At 46.3% G+C, this 19,980-nt stretch overlaps 2 protein-coding genes across 5 annotated transcripts in view; one reads left to right on the forward strand and one right to left on the reverse strand.

Annotated features, from left to right (window-relative positions):
- Positions 1 to 3,928, forward strand: part of DNAH11 (dynein axonemal heavy chain 11) — a 359,440-nt gene extending 355,512 nt beyond the window's left edge. The window contains exons 80-82 of the mRNA XM_060632677.3: positions 1,958 to 2,070; positions 2,527 to 2,667; positions 3,331 to 3,928. Of these exons, the coding sequence (XP_060488660.3) occupies positions 1,958 to 2,070; positions 2,527 to 2,667; positions 3,331 to 3,578 (502 nt within the window). The 3' untranslated portion in view covers positions 3,579 to 3,928. The remainder of the gene's footprint in view (positions 1 to 1,957; positions 2,071 to 2,526; positions 2,668 to 3,330) is intronic.
- CDCA7L (cell division cycle associated 7 like) overlaps positions 3,261 to 19,980 on the reverse strand; it is a 39,181-nt gene continuing 22,461 nt past the window's right edge. For 2 of the 4 annotated variants that reach the window (XM_060632684.3, XM_060632681.3), the window contains exons 3-10: positions 14,995 to 15,132; positions 10,854 to 11,222; positions 8,477 to 8,548; positions 8,191 to 8,361; positions 7,403 to 7,528; positions 5,946 to 6,095; positions 4,928 to 5,064; positions 3,261 to 4,425 (exon numbers count right to left, since the gene is read on the reverse strand). In XM_060632684.3, the coding sequence (XP_060488667.1) occupies positions 4,395 to 4,425; positions 4,928 to 5,064; positions 5,946 to 6,095; positions 7,403 to 7,528; positions 8,191 to 8,361; positions 8,477 to 8,548; positions 10,854 to 11,222; positions 14,995 to 15,132 (1,194 nt within the window). In that variant the 3' untranslated portion in view covers positions 3,261 to 4,394. The remainder of the gene's footprint in view (positions 4,426 to 4,927; positions 5,065 to 5,945; positions 6,096 to 7,402; positions 7,529 to 8,190; positions 8,362 to 8,476; positions 8,549 to 10,853; positions 11,223 to 14,994; positions 15,133 to 19,980) is intronic. The other 2 variants (XM_060632683.3, XM_060632682.3) reach the window with 2 other exon arrangements.

Genomic DNA, 19,980 nt, shown 5'->3' on the forward strand with positions numbered 1-19,980 from the left:
TTCTCCGCATCCTCACCAACATTTATTGTTGCAGGAGTTAATGTTAGCCATTCTGACTTGTGTGAGGTGACAGCTCATTGTGGTTTTGATTTATATTTCCCTGATGCATGATGTTGAGCATTTTTCACGTGTCGGTTGGCCATCTGGATGTCTTCTTTGGAGAAGTGTCTATTCATGTCTTTTGCCCACTTCTTCACTGGATTATGTTCTTTGGGTGTTGAGTTTGATAAGTTCTTCATAGATGTTGAATACTAACTCTTTACCTGATATGTCATTTGCAAATATCTTCTCCCATTCTGTCAATTGCCTTTTAGTTTTGCTGATTGTTTCCTTCCCTGTGCAGAAGCATTTTGTTTTGATGAGGTCCCAACAGTTCATTTTTGCTTTTGTTTCCCTTGCCCCCAGAGATGTGTAAAGAACTTGATGTGGCCAGTGTCAAAGAGGTTGCTGCCTGCTTTCTCCTCTAGGATTTTGATGGCTTCCTGTCTTACATTTTGGTCTTTCATCCATTCTGAGTTTATTTTTGTGTATTTTCCATTTCATTTTAAAATGTTTTTCTTCCTAATTTCCTTTTTCTTACCTGGTCATTTCCAAACCAGAATGTTTACACAGGCAATCATTTCCCTTTTTAAAAACTTGTTGTAATTTGGCTACAATGCAAAGCCTCTTGTGGTAACATTTTTAGATAAAAAAGCTTTTTTTATTTTTTAACGTTTCATTTATTTTTGAGAGAGAGTGAGCAGAAGCAGGGAAGGGGCAGAGAGAAACAGAATCGGAAGCAGGCTCCAGGCTCTGAGCTGTCAGCACACAGCCTGATGCCGGGCTTGAACTCATGAACCACCAGATCATGACCTGAGCCAAAGTCAGATGCTTCACCAACTGAGCCACCCAAGTGGCCCTGAAAGTCTTTGCTTTTCCTATTCGTTGCCTTGTCAGTTATGTTTTCCCTAAACCAGAGATTTGGAAGAACTGGCATGGGGCAGGTAAGAGCCATGCTGTAAACTGGCAGGCATTACAACAAACTTGTAGTGACCCAAGTGTGAATGTGAGCATCAGCCTTGCTGCTTTTGTAACACGTAACCAAACCAGGTGCCAGGAAACTTCAGGGCTAGCCCGCATGGCCCTCACCCTAGAGAACTCCCTGCTGGCTTTAACATACCCACGCTCCATTTTCTCTTTCTGGGAGCCCTGAATCCTACATTTCAAAGCTTGACAGGTCTCCTGATTTTATCAGAGAAGCTCATTTTCCCATAGCCTCTGTGAGAGTTGGTCTCATTCCTTGAAAAACTGTTGTGATGAGTTCTGAACTTAGGTAAAAAACCTCATTTTCCCAAACCACAGTCATGCAGAGGCTCGGAGGTGTGGTTTCCCCTTACTAGCTTTTTCTCCTCCCCATTCCTGACTATTGTATATGGAAAGTCCACTGTCTGGGCTCTACTGCCTCTGCCCTTCCCAGCAGCCATCCCTCCCACCCCAATCCTTACACACACATGCATTGCCACACACACACCTTGTCCACACTCTGTTGGAGCCTGTCAGGTGGATTATACACACATCACCTGGGTGTGGTTACCATGTATCACTAAGAGCATCTAAATAAAATTAAGTAGAGATGAATTTTCCACATTTCTCAGTGTTTCTTGTCCCTGGTGGTAATAGTTATAAAATTTCAACAGGAAAAAAAATCTCTTTAAAGGGATCTACTTCATCGGGGCGCCCTCATGGCTCAGTTGGTTGAGTGTCCAACCTCGGCTCAGGTCATGATCTCACAGTCCGTGAGTTTGAGCCCCACATCGGACTCTGTGCCGATAGCTCGGAGTCTGGAGCCTGCTTCCTATTCTGTTTCTCTCTCTCTCTCTGACCTTCCCCTGTTCATGCTCTAAGAATCTACTTCACCTTATCGGAAAACTCTATTACTAAAAAGTGCATTTGTTTCCTCCTACCTCGTGTTCACCAGGTTTAATGACCTCCTTTTGCGATGCCGGGAACTTGAAACCTGGACCCACGATCTTGCCCTTCCAGCTGTGGTATGGCTTCCTGGCTTCTTCAACCCTCAGTCCTTCTTAACTGGTAAGGGCTCCAACTGGGTGGCCCCAGCTTCTGGCACAAATCCTGCCTCACCTGCCCTGCTCCCCAGTGCTTATGACACAGGAGGGAGGGGCAGGAGTGATAGCTGGGTGTGCAGAGAAAGTAAAGTTCCAAGCATAGCAGCCACGTGAAGTGGGATATAAACATTTTCTGTCAAAGGCCACGGGGTCTCTTCTCCAGTGGTTCCCTTCTGCCACCGCAGTGCAAAACCAGATGCTGTGTAACCAAATGGGCCTGGCTATTCCAGTAAAAGTTCATGTACACAAGCAGGGAGGTATCCTGCGGGCCTCAGTTGGCCATCAGTCTAGCGCAGCCACACGCACATTTCCAGGAACCCGAAGCACAGCACAATGCCTCAGTCAGAAAGGCAGCTGACTGTGGGCCCCTGAGAGCCCTTTTACCACTACATCCCATTTCCTGCTCCTTCTCTTCCCATAGCAATCATGCAGACCATGGCTCGCAAAAATGAGTGGCCCCTGGACAAAATGTGCTTGACTGTTGATGTTACCAAAAAAACCAAGGAAGATTATGGCCATCCTCCACGGGAAGGTGCCTATCTCCACGGGCTCCTCATGGAAGGTAAGATAGCACAAGTAGCACCGGTGTAGTTTTTAATTTAGGAGCTTTCTTCGATCAGTTGCAAGTTGGTATCTGTCCTTGGTTTACTCCACTCCTCTGTACTCACATCTAGCAGTCGTCTACCTCGTTTCACCACATTTAATGCCAGGATCTGGGTCCAATGTCAGCCAAGTTTTAAGGCACGTAGGGTGATGGCTGTCACTTCAATCTGCATCTGTATCTAGTGTTAAATTACCTGTGGCATTAAGACCTACACTAAAAAGATTGTGAAATGATTAAAAACTTTCACTTCACTCTGACGTTTTACTACAAGATTTCTTTAAGCCCTTAAGATGCCAGTGCATTCGAGTCTCTAATGTGGGTGGTTGGGAGGAAATGCATTCATTTTGAAGAATTCAATTTTTTAAAGAGAGGGCAAACTCATTTGCTTTATTGTGCCTGAATTCTTGGAGAGTCTGTTTTCAAACAAGGTTTAGATCTTTTGAATTCAAATTAGTTCATTTTTCAAAGGAAAGTTTAGACGTGGAACCCTGCCTCCAGTGTTTCTGTGGCACCCCTCAACCTCCCACACCAGTAAGGAAGCCGACAAGCAGTAACAACAAAACTGAACATTTATTGCTTCCAACACACCACACTGTTGCAATCCTTGTGTTTTTGCTATAGGTGCCAGATGGGACACACAGTCAGGAACCATTGCTGATGCCTGCCTCAAGGAGTTAACATCTGTGATGCCGGTTATCTTTGCAAAAGCCATACCCACAGACAGACAGGAAACTAAACACACCTATGAATGCCCGGTGTACAAAACCAAAATGAGGGGCCCAACCTACGTGTGGACCTTCAGATTGAAAAGCAAAGACAAGGCGGCCAAATGGGTCCTGGCAGGCGTGGCCCTGCTGCTGGAAGCCTGAGATGGCCCTCAGGCTCGGACAACACAGGCCTTGGCCGGGGGGCCACACACATTAATTTACCGAGAGCCATAAAACACACTCCAGCTTCTGGAATTTTTAAGTAACTTACATGTGCGTTAATTTTGCTTAAACACCGTCCTTAACAGTCTCCCCATCAGAAAGTGGGATTTGAGTTCTTGCACATAAACAAAATCTTTTTAAATTAAAAAAATCTAGAAGCCCCTGACCTCAGGCAGCAGGTGAATCCTGAAGAAAGAGGCAGACGGTCCTGCCGGCCAGCAGTGTCCCCAGGCCTCCAGTGTCGGTAATGTGAAGGTGACTTTCAATAAAAATAAAACTCTAGTACTCAAGATCTATGGGTTAATTGCACTTTGTAATTTAAGAGAACATTCTTTCTTTAACATAAATTTCCAATGACCCAGAGAAGCACTAACTACCTGGTCTGAACTGTGGTCACTGCCTGGGAGGTAAAGATCAAGGCACCAAATAGTGTCAAAGGCAAGAGCTGCTTACACAACGTTTGCCCTGGAACTTACCTGGACTTTTAACTCCACCCCATTTAAGCTGTGTTTTTGTCATATGCAGATGCTTTTAAACCACTCACTACGCATAGGGGCCCGTGGATATATGTAAATAGATTCCTCTGCTTTGCCGTCTTCCTGAGAAACCTTTTCAAGCATATAAACAATTTTAAAAAAATAGTATTTAGATCAACGAACAACTTCTGTATAAAAACACAACTGGAAGAAATCGTAGACACCCGTGGGATGGCATATGTTGCTAGAGTTCTTTACGGTGAGGTGGCTGGTTTTGTTCTTAATCATCTTCTACCAGCTGCTTCTGTAAGCTGAGGAAAAGAAGGGAGGCGTCAGTGTGATGGGTATGGAGACAAACACAAAGCAGGTTCTAGGCTCAACGCACACCCTGAGTGCACAGCCCAGCCCCTCTGCGGCAGGCCTGCCCTGACTCCTCGGCCAGGCAGCGGGAGCCACGGGCCTCACTCCAGAATCCCACGCAGCTTCCTCAGCCCTGGAAAGCAGTAACCGTGTCGGCCACGCGCTTTGCCCCAACCTCTCCCCTCAGCCTGCTTGCCTCCATTTCTGTTTTACACAATGAGGGGGGAACTGGGGATACAGGCAGTGCCAAAGCTGAAGATCCTAGCAAAGGAGGGAAACGTTCCAAGAGGGAACACATCAGCCCTGAGCTGCTCTAATGCAAGCAGCTAGGGAATGGATGGCACTCAAGATGGTTTTTAAGCATCTGCCTGAAATATAGCAACCACTCCCGCCTCCACGGTCTCCCTAGCTGGAGCTGGAGATGACAGCCTCCATTTGTGACCTGTGACTTACCTCTCCAGGTATTCCTTGACATTATTGTAACCGTAAAACTTGGCTAGGTGAATGAGGATCCCTGTGGCACAGCGGCCATCACGCTTGCGACAGTAACTGCAATTGCAGATCCCACGGCAGGGAGGACACATCCAATCCTGGAAGAGCAATTTCCCCTGTTACCTACATTGTGCTCAAGCCCGGCTCACTTGGTCTCTCCTCCAACCTTCAGTCACAGGATACTTCTAGTATATGGCACAGGGTGACTAAACGAGTCTCCTCCCCATGATTCAAAAGGCCCAGAGAGGTTGATCACCCAGGGTCCCACGTGTGGAGAAACACAGAAAATTAGATGCCTGCTTCAAACTGTGGAGATTTTAGGAGTACAAAAGAGCAGTGAGACGGACGTGTGAATTCTAGCTCTTCTACTTCCTAAACCACATAACCGGAGTCGTGGTCTATATTCATCTGCTAAATGGGGACAGCGATTTACCCCATGACTGCTGTGAAAGAGGTCACACGGCAGGGGTCAAGTAAGAGCACAGACTCTGGGCCAGACTGCCTAGGTTCAAGCGGATACATACTAACCATACTATTATCTCACTTCAAGGAGGGAACTGAGGGCCTGGGAGGTTATATACTCGACTTCATAAATTTAAATGACTTAGTAACAACTGCAAGTCGACTGTGTTAGGAAAACACCTTAGACGACAGCCAGGCACACAGTGACACACACCTGTCCCCTGGCCTCGCCTGAGGTAAGCCATGCTGCTGGAGGAAAGCCACACAGGTGCACCTGACAGACCATAACGGTAGGAAAGCAAGGCTTGGACCCTGGAAAACCCAGTCATCTCTTCTGCCCTACTGGTCAGCTTGCTCTCTTTCCAGAAGGAAACCCTTTTTTTTCCTCTGGAGTGTCAAGGGGTAGACTGAGCTCTGCAGCTACAGGTCCCCGATCATAAAGGGTCCTGAGAGCCCCATCCATCTCAGCTTGCCTCTCTTTGCCGGTCCAATTCACAAGTGCGCACACCGTTCCTACCGGGTCCAGCAGTGCAGATCTCACGTCCTCCCCGTAGCGATTCCGCAGGCACGGCCCACAGAACTGTCCTCGGACCCCACCGCAGCCCTGGTTCCGACACACCGTCTTGGTGTCGATGGTCTTCTGCCTGCACTGATGGCAAGTGTTGCCCTGAGGGAGGAAGGCGGTGGGTGGGTGAACGAGGGACTTACAGGGCAAAGCGCGCAAGCCCACATGCTGTCTACGTATGTTCAATAGGGCATGAAGAGGCCGAGCCTCTCACCCCGCAGCGAGCAGCACCACTTCTCTGGTCCAAACCACAGGGAAACCTATTAGAGTAAGTAAGAGCAGGGCACCTAGAAGAAATGAGATGGTCAGAGAGGCCAGCAGAAAGACAGGAGAGGAAGAGCCCACAGAGGGTGACAGGGGCCCAAGTGGCCCTGAGCCCACGGCAGCTACATTTGGCTCCGGCCCAGCTTCCGGTGATCTGGAGCTTTTCAGTATAAAATTTCCCGGTGTTAAAATGTTGGCAATTACATTAAAAACATTTTAATATTGCCTTAATGGGACACTGCCTCATTTAAAAAATGATGCATAACACCACAAAGCCTCCCTCCAAATCACTGTTTAAAAGAAATTTTAACTCATTTCCTACCAACCACAGATATTCTGTCAAACTTTCGTTACTATGGTTCTGTTAATCAAAAAGCACACACACAAACACAGTATTTTTTTTTTTTTTCTATGTTTAAAATAAACACCGGGGGGGCAGGGGGGCCCGCCTGGGTGGCTCAGTCGGTTGAGCGTCCGACTTCAGCTCAGGTCATGATCTCATGGCTCCTGAGTTCGGGCCCCGTGTCAGGCTCTGTGCTGACAGCTCAGAGCCTGGAACCTGCTTCGGATTCTGGGTCTCCCTCTCTCTCTCTCTCTGCCCCTCCCCCGCTCACACTCAGTCTCTCTCTCAAAAATAAATAAACATTAAGAAAATTTTTTTTTAAATAAACACCAGGGATACCTGGGTGGCTCAGTCAGTTAAGCATCTGACTTCGGCTCAGGTCATCATCTCACAGTTTGTGAGCTCAAAGCCCCACATCAGGCTCTGTGCTGCCAGCTCAGAGCATGGAACCTGCTTCAGATTCTGCTTGCACTCTCTCTCAAAAATGTTAAAAAAATTTTCTTTAAATAAACACCATATAAATATTTAAAATGTTAACTATTATCAATATGCTCTTCCAAACTATATGCCTGCCTCCCCACAACTCATGTGCATCCCCCAGAGAGACCTCTCCTGAGGAGAATTCCCGCAGGAAGCCAACTCCCTCCACCCAGTTACAGTTGGTCCTCCCAGTCACAAGGGAGGCGGCCTGAGGGTCTAAGCCCAGATGCAGTTTAAAAACAATGCAGGATTTCTAATACCAGTTCCTTGGACTCCCAGTTAGAATCACAATCGTGCAAATTATTCATCATACAGAATTTACCAGAACTTTATCGTAGATTTTATCTCGAACGGTGATGGCAACATTTTCTAAGTCCTCTTCAGTGATATCCTCCACCGGCCGAAAGGAAGATACACGGTGACGCCGTCTATACCCCTGGCATTTCCCCTGCAAGATGAGCCAAAGCAGAACCTGGTGTGAGATGTTCTGATTAAAAAACATGCATAAAAATTTCACACTCTCAGAGCTCCAATACCATAAATGTTAACTGTGTCCCTCTCCGATTTCCCTGGAATCATCTACTGAGCTGCCACCACAGACACAGTGCCAAACCTCCTGCACGGCAAGGTGGTCCAACAACAAAGGAGCAGCTCAGGTTTTACCTGATCAACAATAGTCACCAGCCGTGAACCCTGTAAGGACAGAGACAAGAACCACGACGGATGGCCAAACCTGCCAACGGGAAGGGTTGTTTCTCGCTCCAGCTCAAAAGCACTTAAAATGCCCCCTTCCTAAAACTCAAAAGGCTAGGAGGAATCACTGCCCTTTCCCACGGCCAAAACCCGAGGGCCACCTGGCACCACTGACAGGCCTTTCGTGCCCCCCGTGAAGATGAAGTAGAGGGTCCTAACCCTGGAGCAGCTCCTCTGCTCTACTCAGGTCAAGGCCTTTCTCCAGCCTACAGCCTAGATGGGGGTGGGGGTTCTTCTCAGAATGTGGTCCCGGGAACACCAGCTCCACCTGGGAACCTGGTAGAAATGCCCATGCTCAACTGCTGCATACTTATTGCTTAGACAGACAATATTATGTTTATGGTGCTGAGAAAATACCCCGCTAATTGTCTTCCTTCTCCTGAAACTGTAAAACTCTTCTGCAAATTTGGCAGCGGAGACAGTGAAGTTCTCCAGGGCAAATTTCTCAGGAGGCCGCGCGCTCCGGGTGGGGTTAGTGCGTCTTGTGATCTGTCCCTCGGAGAAAGCCCGCCTCACTGTTCTCTTCTTCTGAAAGCAAGAGCACAGACATTTGCAACCGGGTGCTTTCTTGAATAAAAGCCATCTGGCAACAGATTATGTTCATCAGTATTGGAGTAAGTAATTATAAAGGAGTTCTACTTACAGAGGCTGAGTTTGGGGTTCGTACTGGGAAGAAATCCGGCATTGAGTTCAGTTCTGCCAATAACTGAGCCAGCTGAAGTTCAGAACAAAAGAAAGGACCTTACATCAATATTGCCATGCCGAGTTTGTCTAACGCCTTATCCCAAGTCTTCAGTTTTGCCAACAGTAAAAACTTGACTAAAGTAGTTCATGTGGGATCTTAACAGTTGTTGTATTTTTTAACCTCATATGTAAACACGTTTTTTAAAGTTTATTTTGACACAGAGAGAGAGACTGCGTGGAGGAAGGGCAGAGAGAGAATCCCAAGTAGGCTCTGAGCTGTTAGCACAGAGACCGACACAGGGCTCAACCCCACAAACCATGAAATCATAACCTGAGCCAAAATCAAGAGTCAGGTGCTTAACTGAGCCACCCAGACACCACAAGATTTTTATTTAATGTTTATTTTGAGAGAGAGAAGGCATATGCAAGCGAGGGGGGGAGGGGCAGAGAGACAAAGGGAGAGAGACTATCTCAAGGAGGCTCAGCACTGTCAGTGCACAGCCCGACGCAGGACTTGATCCTAGGAACAGTGAGATCATGACCTGAGCCGAAATCAGGAGTCGGATCCTCAACCGACTGAGCCACCCAGGCACGCCAAGATTTTTATCTAATGAGATGCTGATAGCATCCACAGAAATAAAATCTATGCCCATTCCTTATATACGAAAGCGTGACATGAAGAAGTGGTCCTTGGAATGATGAGACCAGGTATATGAGGCTGGAATCCTGACATGGCCACTAATTCGCAGTGTGACCCTAGAACAGATCACTGTGCACACCTAAAGCAAGTGTCATCGTGTTCAAAACAAAAGGCTCAACTAGATCGTTCTGACAGTTGTTTAGAGCTCCAAGAAAACTGTTTAATTTCTCATAAGAATAACTTAATGGAAATATTCCCAAATAAACACCTAAGAATACCAAGTAACAGGCGACAGTATTCTAGTCAATTAGGATTCTTATTTATACGAATGTTTAGGCATCATTAAAAAGTCATGAACATTTATTTTAAAGATGCAGAGAGATGCAGTGCTAAAAATTTCCCTTAGCTAATAAGTATAAACAGGTCTTAGGATAAATTTCTCCCACAAATATGATTTATGTAACTTTTTTTAATTAAAAAAAATTTTTTTAAGTGTATTTACTACTTTTGAGAGAGAGAAACAGACAGAGCACGAGCAGGGGAGGGGCAGAGAGAGAGGGAAACACAGAATCTGAAGCAGGCTCCAGCCTCTGAGCTATCACCACAGAGCCCACTGCGGGGCTCAAACCTATGAACCGTGAGATCATGACCTGAGCCGAAGTTGGACTTAACTGACTGAGCCACCCAGGTGCCCCTAGGCTTTCTATTTTCTTAAATAACTTATTAGATGTATAAGACTGCAAACAAAGCATCATTATATTATGCTTTTTAAAAAGAAATTATTACAAATATACCAAAATGCTAAAGTGATTGAGTGGCAGAATTTTATTAATTCTGTATATGCAAAATTACGAAGCAAACAACAGTTACTGACCAAATACAGAAAAACCAAATACACATAACCAAGATTTTACCTTGTATCATTATTCATTCTACTGAAGACTTAACTGGTAACGCGACTCAAAACCGTTCAGTGTGTTTTAATACCTAGGCCTCTTTCATTCTCTCATATGATGTCTTGAAAACCCAGTGGGTCATCAAAGAAGAAAGATTCCTGTTGAAAGCCCCCACCTAAATTGCACCTTGCAACTCTCAAAGTGTGCTTCTCTTTTTATCTTTAGTTTCTTTGTGCTGGGAACTGGCCTCTCCTGTCCAATACCACTACATATCTAGAACTTAACTTCCTTTTTTTTTTTTTTTAAATTTTTTTTCAACGTTTTTTATTTATTTTTGGGACAGAGAGAGACAGAGCATGAACGGGGGAGGGGCAGAGAGAGAGGGAAACACAGAGTCGGAAACAGGCTCCAGGCCCCGAGCCATCAGCCCAGAGCCTGACGCGGGGCTCGAACTCACGGACCGCGAGATCGTGACCTGGCTGAAGTCGGACGCTTAACCGACTACGCCACCCAGGCGCCCCTAGAACTTAACTTCCTAATGGTCAACTGTAAGCAGCATTAGTTCAATGGCACCAGGAACCAGGGCTAAAAATAGTCCTGGGAGTCTCTGTTCCCAAACCAGAGCTCACCGGGTAGTAACTGGTTGGCCTTCAGGAACAGAGAAAGGACACATAAGAACCAGAGCACATGTCCTGACAGAAGCCCAGACGACAGCAGCTATGAGGGCAGCTCCGTGAGCCTCCGTGGTCGCTAAGCAGGGCTCAGCGCCAGCTCCTAGACCACCCGCTGCCAGGCCTTACCATGGCTTTGTTCTCCTTGATGTTCATGGTCCTTTTCAGCAGCGCATCAGAGCTCTCCTGGCCCTCATCCCTGGAGTCATCCTCAGATTCAGACACCGAATCTTCCCTTTCCTTCCCCTGTCTGCAGCTTCTCTTTCTTCCAAGAATTGCTTTTTTATTGTCCTGTAAGCGTTTGCTAGGAAATAGTGGCTCAGAAGAACTGTCATCAGATTTTTTTGCCAGTTTCTTGGTGGGGAATTGAAAGGCTACTCGAAGACCAATACTGCTTCTCCTCGGCCTGCTTCTCCTGGGTGTAGCCTTTTCTTCTTCATCCTCTTCTTCACTCGCTGAAGACACCTTACCAGCATCGCTCAAATCTGACTCCACAAGCTGACAAAACGAAAGGGCAAAGACGATGTTTTGTGACTGACCTTCAAAAGCACATCGTTTAAAAACACTCTGCCATTAGAGAAAAAATGAGTAGAAGAAAGCCTCCCCTCCCTATTAATTAGTTCCCTCTGGTCCATTAAGTGCTCAGGTGGTCTGTTGATGACTATGGTCCCAGGGCAGGCTCTCCACCACTGCCTGGGGACCCGGCCACATCCACCAGCAGACTGTTCCCTTCCCAGCACGGGCTGGAAGCCATGCTCTCACGGACGGGGCTCCTCCACTGTGGAACATCTGGAAGCCAAGTAGTATGAGGCAAAGCCAAAGAAAAGGCTATGTATGGCCTAAGAGTTATCCTCACACAGATGGAGTGCTAAGGGAAAACATACTGACGATTCTGCCCTGAACAGCAGGAACAGGACAGCTGACTTCACCTCAGCGAGGTGACCGAGGAGCAAGCAGATGACTGACCACTGGGGTTGGTGAGGGAGTCTCATCCCCAAGACATGATGGGCCCTTACGCCAAGGGACGTCCCCTCCCCTTTTCTGCAACCAGTAGAGCCATAGGGTGAAATCGAGGCAGACCCTCTGTGGCTTTGCTGGGAAACACCCGTTCCATCAGCTCAAGAAACTCTTGCCCCAAATTTTTGGATTCCGCTTGGAATAGGCTTCTGGCATGAACACGAAATTGAGATTGACACATGAGAGCACAGTAAGAACAGAAGGCAATGGCCGGTGATATTACCCAGGAGACGGTGGGTGACACCTCAAATATAAGGGGGCCCTTAGCAATGGCAAAGATGGGCTTGAATATCAAGACCCAGGCCACCTGCTGGGGATCTTTCCTTTACCACGTGCTGGAAAAGTTTAGTCTGAGAGCCTCTGTCAGGGACTGCACAACAGGCCGATGTGAGGAGAGCAGGGAACCACAGCATGATGGGCCTGGGACTGAGGGAAATGACTCTGCTTCCTCCTCAGTGATCAGCCCCCACGTTCTAGCTATACTACTCAAATTAGAAATAAGGCAGAGGAAGGAAAGAAAACTGCAGGTAACTTCCAAATCTTGGTGTTTTGTATCAATCCACAACAAACCAAGTAGTGAAATGAGACTATGGTTAACTGTTTTTTTTTGTGTTTTTTTTTTTAAGTATCCTGAACTTTCTACATCAGTAGCTTTGGAATTTGAAACACTGGGATTGAAGGAATCTAGTTTTAGGAAGACATTGTTGGGAGAACTTCAGAGCAAGGTGGTCTCAGATTGGCTTTATCTTCTTCATCATCTAACTAGTATCTCTTTACTAAGGATAAGGACTCTCTATAAGGGACTAAAGTGGACAAGAGCAAACTGGAAACACCAGTGGAGACTCACACCACAGGACAAGAACACAGCTGTGGTTGCTGCACATACGGCTGTAAGACCACCCAACAAACACCCTGGCTAGTAATATCCTATTATCGGAAAAGATGGTCTCACCAGTCTCCACTACAGTGGGCAGGAGGTTGGGGAGGGAGGCAATAATGTTTGCTTGCCCACTGAATTTTATTTTTAAATGTTTATCTTGAAAGAGATAGAGCGAGCACGAGCAGGGAAGGGGAGAGGCGGGGGGAGGGGTGGGGGGAGAATTCCAAGCAGATTCCACACCGTCAGTGCAGAGCCCAACATGGGGCTTGACCTCGTGACAGATCATGACCGAGCCAAAATCAAAGAGTCCTACGTGTACCCGACGGAGCAACCCAGGTGACTCTGCTCACTGAAATCTAAAATAAAATTTGCAGGGGCACTTGGGCGGCTCTGTCAGTTACATGTCTGACTCCTGATTGTGGCTCGGGTCACGATCTCATGGTTTGTGGGTTTGGGCCCCGCATTGGGCCCTGCGCTGACAGTGTGGAGCCTGCTTGGGTTTCTTTCTCTCTCTCTCTCTCTCTCTCTCTGCCCCTCCACTGCTCACTCTCTCTCTCAAAGTAAGTAAACATTTTTTAAAAAGTAAAAAATAAATAAGTAAATAAAATAAAATCTGCAGGTGGACCTCCCCTAAGCTATGAGTTAACATCAGTCAACAGAACATGTCACGATCCATACCCCAAATATATGGCCAGTGAAAAGAAAAAAGACTTCTGGGGTAGTTCACTTCCCCATGCTGGGAACACAAATTCTTTCAATAACCTGACATCGCTTAACTAAAAAATCAGAAGGAAAACAAGTCACTAAGAGTACGGGATACCCATTAGGGTTTGGAAAGATCTTAGTGTCTTGCTGGCCAGAACACATCAACTGCCTTACCAGCAGCTTCCGTTTTGAAGGCCAAAGGAGGGCTTGGGGACTAGGCTGGCAGAGCTCTGTGTTGCTCTTCCTGGTGACGGGGTTGGGGGATCAACATCAAACAAGCCAGCCTACCATTAGGGCTTTCAGGCCTTAAGATCCCCCCAGGAAAAGGTGAGCGGCAGAGCAAACCAATAGTTACAGCTTATTTAAATTTCTACACAAGTTCCACACCAGATTCTGCTGCTTAGGAGCTTCTGAACATCAAGAGGCTTTACCTCTATCCTTTATCTTCATACCCAAGAAGGAAGTGGTGTAATGATTTTGGGGGAGAAAGGTATGCTCTTTTTCAGTTAATGGAAAACATTTTTATGTCTGAAAAAAACCCAAAGGTTTTAAGTTTCACTTTTTGTTTAAATTTTTTTAATGTTTATTTTTAGAGAGTATGTGTTTGTGTGTATGTGTGAGAGAGAGCGAGCGAGCTCAAGCAGGGATGGGGGAGGGGCAGAGAGAAAGGGAGATACAGAATCCCAACTATCAGCACAGAGCCCCCACACAGGGCTCGAACTCACAGACTGTGAGATCATGACCTGAGCTGAAGTCGGACGCTTAACCAGCTGAGCCACCCAGGTACCCCCCAAAGGTTGTTCTTTAAAGGTACCTTGAGATTCAAATACTAGTTGGCAATAAACTGGCCAAAAATATGGAGTAAAGGAAAAATCAACAAGTCTCTTGAAGGTCAAGTGCTAAGAGATTTCCCTCAGGAATCTGACAAGCCCAGGTCTTCTTTATCATTTAAAGAGCACATCAGCATTCAAATCAAGAACGCGCAAGTAAAGCTCTAAGTTTGTGCCACAGCTAAATTTTTGCCACATCAACTCCAAACCTAAGAACATGACTCCGCACACAACAAGAAATGACTTTAAGGAAATTGCTACCCCCAGACAGACTGTACTCTTTTCAGAGAAAAGATATTCAAGAAAGTCTGAAATAAATTCTTTTGGAAGGGCAATAAGGGAAACTGAGGTAAGTCTCCCCAAACTCCAAAGGTATCAAAGAAAGACAACTGGATTTTCTCTCAGAGAATAATGGATTGGTGGACTGGGGATTAGCCTTGGAATACCAACTTTTGTATTTTATTAACTGACTTTTAAGATAAACATGTGGGGGGGGGGGGGTGCCTGGGTGGTACAGTCGATTAAGCAGCTCTTGATCTCAGCTCATTATCTCAGTTTGTGAGTTCAAGTCCCACCTTGTGCTCTGTGTTGATGGTGTGGAGCCTGCTTGGGATTCTGTCTCTCCTCTGTGCCCCTCCCCCACATGTGTGCTCACTCTTGTGTGCATGCTCACACCGTCTCTCTCTCTCCAAATAAGTAAACTTAAAAAAAAAATTAAGATAAACATGTAAAAAGAAGTCGTTCATTTGCCAAGTGACTTCTTACAAGTGAAAATACAATTCAGAAACAAGACTGAAAAATATTACAACCCACACTCCCTCGTGTTGATAATTATTACCATTACTTCTGGGTTACTGTTTACATTCAGATCATTCTGTGTAAATCCTTCAAATTCTTCCGTTTCTGAGTCAGTGTCCTCTATAAAAATTCTTCTTAGCTCTTCCGTGAAGTATTTAGAATGGAAACGCACATCCTGCTAAATTAAAAACACACATATGTCATAAAGGAAAAAGAACAGAGGTTACCAGGGGGGCTTGGGGACAATGAGGAGTTGTTTAACGGGTAGAGTTTCTGTCTGAGATGATGAGAACATTCTGGATAACAGTTGACAGACGCACAACACTGTGCATGTACTTAATGGCACTTAGCATCTTGCTGGCAAGAAACTGGGCACTTGCCTGCACTTAAAAAATGGTGAAATGGTAAATTTCACATTATGTATATTTTACCACAATAATAAAACACACATATACATACACATTTGCTACAGCTTACGAAAACGGAATAATCTGAAACAGTTGAACAACTTGAAACGATAAACAGCATCATTTCAAAAAGTCAGAATGGCCAGGGGCTCCGTCAGCTTCTTGTGTGACTGGGGAGCGCTGATAGAATTCCGTTTCTCCCGCCAGGGCTGCCCATCGGGAAGGTCTGCTCACACAGAGCCAAACACACACGGGAAGGAGCCATGAGGAGAAGGCCTGGCTCCCTCCCACATGCTGGCCTTCCTTCCTAGCAGCCATCCACATCCACGTCCTCCGAGTTGGTGAGCATGCCTCCCTTCCAGAGAGGGCAAGTTTCTCTGCAGGAAGGGGCCAGCGCTTTTCACGCCCCTTCCCCCCTATGGCTTTGCTCCATCACCACCCACCGGAAGGGGTGATGGGAGTGTCAACCCCCCCCAACCCCCAGGAGAGCCCCTCCTGCAGGAGACACGAGGCCGGCAACCTCCAAGAGGTAGCAAGTGAGTAGACAGAAAGATGCTCTAAGACTTTCAAAAAGGAAAGACATTTTCCAATGACTCTTTCAGTCTTTAGAACCCACAAAAGGAAAAATACTCTCTAGCTCTCTAAATGGAAAAATAGCTCTCTAAATGGCTATCTTGAAAGAAAAGAGGGAAAAGACAGACCTGCAGTGCAGAAAGGAGACCCACAAACCAGCCTCCTCCAAGCTGGCAACCAGGGCTGAAGTCCGTGTCCCCAGTTGCCTCTGACGTCTCTTCCTCCCACACCCGATATAGCAATGACCCCTCATCACACCACATTTAGTTGGGAGAATCTTGATCTCCCCCCACTGCCTCTCTCTGACTTTAATTATACACTTCTTCAGATCAGATAATCTCTGGAGAAAAATAGATATAATAGATGAGTGGAAAAATTTACAGGGGGAAAGAGAAAGAAATGCCTATATCCAGAATTTTTTTAAGCTTAAATGTCTCCTATGAATTATTACGGGTAATTGGAGTGAGTGTGCTTGGAGCTAAATTACTTTGTTCCTTTGTTGATAGCTATGGTGCAGCTGCTTGAAAAAAAAAAATACAAACACAAAAGGGAAGTTTCTTTAAAGTGAAATTCAAATTGTGTTTAAAGAAGACCAAAGTCAACATTGCTACATACTGTGTGCAAGTTCATGCAGCTTCTCTCGGCTGGTTACCATGGATAGGGAAAGTGTGGGCTCAGGGTGGTGAAGCAACAGGCCTGGGTTTATTATCAAAAAGAATGGTGCCTAGCTGGCTCCAAGGAAACCCACCATGAACCTGCCACCTCCAAGGATAGACAATATCCTGCTCACAGAGCCCTGAGCTGGCCTCTGCAGGCTGTGTTAGGGCAATGGGGTCTATGTGTACATTTATCATACACCCACAGTCCCTGCCTAGGGCCCAGAGAGAACAGGTCACATCCTAGAACAGCAAGTTTCAACCGTCTGGTCCTCTGGCTCTCTTTAGCCTTTGAGCTGGCCTCAGAGGGAAGTGGTCGGCCTGAGAGAAATCAATACCTTTGGTGATGAGTTCTAACAGAGAAAAACAACTTAGCCACAGTCCTAAACCAAGGCCTCTGCTTTTCTTCTCCTTATTCCACAAGATGTTAAAAAAACCCTGTTTTTTAAGGGGAGTCTGTATGAAGTAAAATATCCACTCCACATTCTGGCTGCAATCCTGGTTACAACCCTCACACAGCTCTTGGTTCTGCAGCATGTGATCCTTTACAATCAATACCAGGCGGTATGTTCTGCATCTTGGTCACCTGTGTTTATGTACCATGATCAGGGACGTAACAAAGTAACAGATGAGAAGAGGATCTAACAGAGTGCTTACATTTTTTATCTTGAAGCTCATGGGACACGAAGAAACAGACTGGAAAACGACGGGGGCCTGAACCAGTTAGACCAGCATCCCACCTCAATTCTAGCCAATGGGCGCTCATTCACCAACGGGGGCTGAACCCAGAGAACATGAGGGAAGGGACAACACAAGTACGCAGTCCAAGCCAGGAAAGCTGGAAAGCAGCGTTCAAACATTGCAGAGGTTACAATTTAGTGCGGGAGTGAGACAGATCTACAAGTAACCATGGTGAGGACCCGAGTTGTAAGGAAGATGCAACATGGCACACAGAAAGAAAGAAAACCCAGTAAAACTTCAGGAAGCAGCAGCATCTAGACTGGATCTGAACCGAGGTAGAGTCTAGAAAGCAGAGGACACGCAAGCAGAAGGCACAGCATGGACCAGTGTGTACAAAGGGCAGACCAGTGCACGAAGAGGGCGTCCACGCAGTTTTGTGTCTACGGCATACAAAGGGCAGACCAGTGCACGATGAGGGCGTCCACGCAGTTTTGTGTCTACGGCACCACGGAGGGGCAGGGAGAGGGAAGAGGCTGAGAGGTGATGCTCCCAGGTTTGAAACACCCCAGCTCAGACATTTTTCAGATGTGGGCGCTCAGACAAGTCACTTCACTGCCCTGAGCTTCAGTTTCATCCCCTGTGAGATAGGGATAACAACAACACCCACACTGTCCCAGGGAGGTACGTGAATTAAATGCAATCTGTATGAAAAGCACACGGTCACGGGCCACCTAAGGCACACTGGCGACAGACTCAGCAGGGGTGGGCAGGACGGACAGGATGGGCAGGCTTGACGGCACAAAAGTAGCAGCAGTCACAGTATCAAAAGCAGCTGTTGTGGCTTTTTTGTTTTAAATTTTGAGTGGAGCGGACACAGAAGGTTACATTTACCTCTAGGTGTACAATATTATACATCATGCTAGGCTCACAAGTGTAGCTACCATCTGTCAACATACAACTCCATTACAGTGTCACTGACTGTATTCCCTAAGCTGTGCCTTTTACTGCCCTGACTTATTAGCTCCAAAACTGGAAGCCTAGTTCTCTTTCTCCCCTTCACCCATTTTGCCCATCTCCCCAGTTCCCTCCTTGCTAACAACTTTGTTCTCTGTATTTATAGGTCTGATTTTGCTTTTTAATTTTTAGATGCCACCTGAGTGAAGTCATATGGTATCTGTCTTTCTCAGTCTGACTTATCTCACTTAGCATGATACACTCTAGGTCCATCCATGTTGTTGCAAAAGGCAACTATCTCATCCTTTTTATGGCTGCATAATATTCCATCATATGCATCTTCTTTATCCATTCTTCTTCTGATGGACACTTAGGCTGCTTCCCTATCTCATCATCAGGAAAATGCAAATCAAAACCACAATGAGGTGTCACCATACACCTCTCAGAATGGCTAACACAAAAAGACAAGAACTCAACTGTTGGTGAGGATGTGGAACCCTCATGCGCTATTGCTAGGAACGCAAACTGTTGCGGCCACTGTGGAAAAACAGTATGGAGGTTCCTAAAAAAATTAAAAATAGAAATACCATATGATCCACTAATTCCACTACTGGATATTTACCCAAAGAAAATAAAAATGCTAATTTGAAAGCCTTATGTTTACTGCAGCATTATTTACTGTAGCCAAGATATGGAAGCTGCTTTGTTTCTTAATGCCTACAGCACTGCTGGGCTCTAGGCAAAGCCCATCACCCACACCCTGCACTGCTCAGAATGCTCCTCCTGGTGGATCTACAGGCTCCCCCCTCCCCCACTGCCTGACTGTGTTCAGATGGAGAGACTACTGGCTTCTGAATAAGGCCATGATCATGACCAGAGCTCAGTTCTGTAACGGAAGTAAAGGCTATGAAGACCCTGGGAGCCGAAGGGAGGAGAAAAGGGAAGGGATGAAGGACAGCAACATGGCAGAAGATTCAGAGACTCCTGCAAGGGAGCTGGGGAGATGGGAGAGGAGAAGGAGGGGTCAAGAACACCAAAGATAAGGATAGAAATGAGGAAGACAAAGGGACAACCAGGGAAGGGAAAATGGTGAGTGTGAGATCTCCCTTGATCAAGGCTAGTTCAACTGGCACTCAGGTTACATGTGGGGCTGGAGAGAAGGCAAGTCATTGAGAACTTGGAGGTAATGGCTGAAAGCAGGCCAACCCCTAGGTCACAAAAAAGAAAGGTCTAGACACAAAATCCTGAAGAACATCCACATATGGGGACAGGAAATAGAGATGACCACAAAGAATGAATGATGTGAGAGAGAGGAAGAAACCTGGGGAGTGGAAGCAGGTGGCTGGTGGGTCAAATGCTACAGAGACATCAAGGAAAGTGAGGACCACAGACACCAGGGAGGCTAGTGAACCCGAGAAAGACCAGCTCCCACAGAGGCCACAACACACACAGGCAGCCGAATGACCAAGCAGGCACTGCCCCTGTGTAATTAACTGCTTCTCCTCCTGTACTTGCCCAGTTGAAGCAAGGCAGGTTTAATTTACAGCCTTTTAAGACAGGCTATGGTCCAGGGAGGATGAGGAATTTTGAGAGCCACAATGAACTCCGAAGTAAGTGCCACAGAAGGCTAGCTATTTTGACTGGCCATGCTGCTGCTAAGGCACAATATAAACCTCCAGGAATCTAACTCTCAGAGAAATGTAACTTGTGTCTGCCAGAGATCTAAGTAATTAAAGAAAGAATAACGTTCTCCCC

The sequence above is a fragment of the Panthera onca genome, chromosome A2 (genome assembly GCF_046562875.1).
Source record: "Panthera onca isolate mPanOnc1 chromosome A2, mPanOnc1 haplotype 2, whole genome shotgun sequence".
Classification (NCBI taxonomy): Eukaryota; Metazoa; Chordata; class Mammalia; order Carnivora; family Felidae; genus Panthera; species Panthera onca.